Raw genomic sequence first — 3,131 nt, 5'->3', positions numbered from 1 at the left:
GGCAGGTCAATCTATGACATTCCAACAAATGGACGACTTTCTCTCAAATGTCAACGAAAATAAAATAAAACTAAAGGTGTTACCACACCAATCGATCGACGCTCGTTATGAAATTAATGTAGTACTTTTTAACCGTTCGATAAAATATCGTAGCAAACAACAAACGATCAATCAATCGAATAGTACTAACGAATTGTCGTTCTATCACAATCGAATCGCAATTTAATCGTTGAAGTTTAGCCGTTTTCCTATTCTACTAAAACGATACAGTTGCGGTTCGGTCGAAGTAGGCTGGGAATAGAATCAGGAATGTATCGTGACTGTTGTATATTATAGTGTAATTAAACTGTATCGATAATTTGTTAGAGTCGATAATGTAAATCGACGTCCACTCAATAAACGATTGATTGCTTGAGGCTAGCAAATCGATTGTCAATTAACACGTTGGACATCACTCATTGGAGCCAAAGTTAAATATTATTCAGATCATTTTCAAATATTTCAACATTGAATAGGAAATAATGTATATAACACTACAAATAATACATATTGCAAATTCATAAAGATTAAATTTAGTACCATGGCTTCAATGAAACAACCTTTTTTCGTGTGGCAGTTAACGTGTTAACTTACTATTCGAATTTCGAACATCGTTCGATTGGTTTGAGAACATCTTTATGTATTAAAAAAAAAGGATTACGTTTTTTTATAAAAATATATTTGTTTTAAGTTTACCAAGTATATAGATACACTTATATCGTTTAGTGTCCATTTGTTGGTAGGTCATGGTAATATTGTACATGATATATGAATTAGCTAATACCACTTGGTATTTGAACTGAAAACTAACTGTTAAAATGAGTTAATTATGTAAGAGCATAATTAAAACTCTTTTGTTAATTAAAACTGTAATTTTTAAAATTAAATAAATAATAATTAATGTTTTTTTATTTATGTAATTTTTCTTAATTAGTCTTTCCAATGAGGGATAAAAAATTACGAATTAAAAAAAATAAGTCAAAATATGCATAGTTGGAACTAGAAGATTTGTTGCATAAAAAACTTTTGATTCAATGTTTCGTAGGTGGAATAAAAATATTCATATTATTATAAATGAACTGTAGTTAATGTATTGAAAAAGAATACACATTTTAGAAATTTGTGATTTTGCTTTGTTTATATATTGTACTAAAACAATGTTATATACCTATATGTTGTATTATAACAGTATATACTATAATTAAAATAATGTTAATTCTTCATTGTAAATTGTTTTTATTATATTATGTTTATTATTTTAGGCTCATCATTAATGTTAAATGTACATAATTGCCAAATTCTGTGATATAATAAATGCTTATTCATATAAGGTTATTTTTATTTGCTTGTATATGCTCATATTATTTATACAATTTAGTTGATACTTTTTATATTTAGCACACTTATTTATACCATAAATTTCACTTGGGAGTGTGAGTTTGAATAATTCATTCCAAATATTTTGCCGAGGTATAAAAAAATAAGGACAAAAAATAAAACAAGAATTTTAAGATGAATTATTTATTATCTAGTACATAAGAATTAAGAATATTAGTAAAAAAAAAGAATAGTAATTTACTTCCATAATTTCTTGATAGACATGTTTTTCTCGGAATCCTTTTGCATCACCTTGGCTACTGCCATTTCAAAGTCTTCCTGAGTGACATGAACTCTGCGTTCCCTGAGAGCGTACATGCCTGCTTCAGTGCATACTCCCTTCACCTCTGCACCAGACGCTCCTGGCATCAGCTCTGCTATTTTACGCAGATTAATACCTCTCGTAAGATTCATTTTACGGGAGTGAATTTTTAGAATGTCCAAACGAGCTTCCTCATTCGGTGGTGGGAACTCAATCTTTCTGTCAATACGACCAGGTCTCAATAGTGCCGGGTCAAGGATGTCAATACGGTTGGTGGCCATAATTACTTTGATGTTCTTTGTTGCCTCAAATCCATCCAACTGATTAAGAAGCTCTAACATGGTTCTCTGTACTTCAGAGTCACCACCACTGCCAGACTCAATACGTGAAGAACCAATAGAATCAATTTCATCCATGAAAATGATAGAAGGAGCATGCTCTCTTGCCATAACGAAGAGTTCTCTGACCATTCTACTTCCTTCACCAATGAATTTTTGCACAAGTTCTGAACCCGAGACTCGGATGAAGGTACACTCGGTGTGGTGGGCGACGGCACGCGCTAACAACGTCTTACCAGTACCTGGTGGGCCATACAGCAGCACTCCTTTAGGCTGTGCAATACCCAGTGCATCAAACAGCTCAGGGTGCTTCACGGGCAGTTCTATCACCTCTTTGATCTCCTTAATTTGCTTATCCAAACCTCCTACCATTTCATAAGTCGAATCTGGAACTTTTTCTACCATCATAAGGGACACTAAAGGATCGACTTTGTTTGGTAATATTTTGTGAAGAGTGTAGCTCTCGTTACGGAGAGCGACGCGACAGTTCGCAGTAACATCATTGATATCAACGTTTTTGTCCAAATCTACTACGAACTTTCCTTCAGGATGGACTTTGACGAGCACCTTCTTTTTGTCCATAGGCTTGACAACTTCTCCGACATAGGAGCCTTGTTCTTGCAGGAGTTGGAGTTCCTCACGTAACATACGAACTTTAGCGTTGAGCTCATTTCGCTGAGCTTGCAGACGTCGAAGATTTTGAGACTTTTCGGCTACAATTAACTGCAGTTCTTCGATTTTTGTTGTATAGTACGGCCTAAATCCTTCGCCCTTCACGGAGTCCACCTCCATTTTAGTAAGCGTCATGGTGATGTTTTTCAGTTACATTAATTAAATCAAGATATATATTTCAGTTGTTTGAATCGGCAATCATGAGATTATTAGACAACGCAAAATGAATTTCAAGTTTTAATGATGATGACAATGACAGCTATATTTTCCAAGTCACTGTGAGAGCACAGATTATACAAAAACTTCGTTTCGTACGTGAAGCGTACTTTTAAAGACAACAAACAAAAATGTACTTGTATTGATTTCTTTGATTTTAATCAATAAAAAAAATATTTTAATTAATTATTGGTTAGTAAATGTAAAATATTTCATAATTCTCATTA

At 33.2% G+C, this 3,131-nt stretch overlaps 1 protein-coding gene across 1 annotated transcript; it reads right to left on the bottom strand.

Annotated features, from left to right (window-relative positions):
- Positions 1–1,544: 1,544 nt before the first annotated feature.
- On the bottom strand, positions 1,545–2,974 carry LOC124540110 (26S proteasome regulatory subunit 8). Its single transcript, XM_047117542.1, has one exon. It carries the CDS (start codon positions 2,821–2,823, stop codon positions 1,615–1,617), a length of 1,209 nt encoding a protein of 402 aa, XP_046973498.1. The 5' UTR covers positions 2,824–2,974; the 3' UTR covers positions 1,545–1,614.
- Between the last annotated feature and the right edge of the window lie 157 nt (positions 2,975–3,131).

This window comes from Vanessa cardui, chromosome 24 (assembly GCF_905220365.1).
Source record: "Vanessa cardui chromosome 24, ilVanCard2.1, whole genome shotgun sequence".
NCBI classification, from domain to species: Eukaryota; Metazoa; Arthropoda; class Insecta; order Lepidoptera; family Nymphalidae; genus Vanessa; species Vanessa cardui.
Note: the sequence above shows the minus strand (reverse complement) of the source record. Positions and strands in the feature narration are given on the sequence as shown.

What these genes read in the sequence shown, in the direction of transcription:
- LOC124540110 (XM_047117542.1), bottom strand. Translation starts at nt 2,823, where the DNA reads ATGACGCTTACTAAAATGGAGGTGGACTCCGTGAAGGGCGAAGGATTT.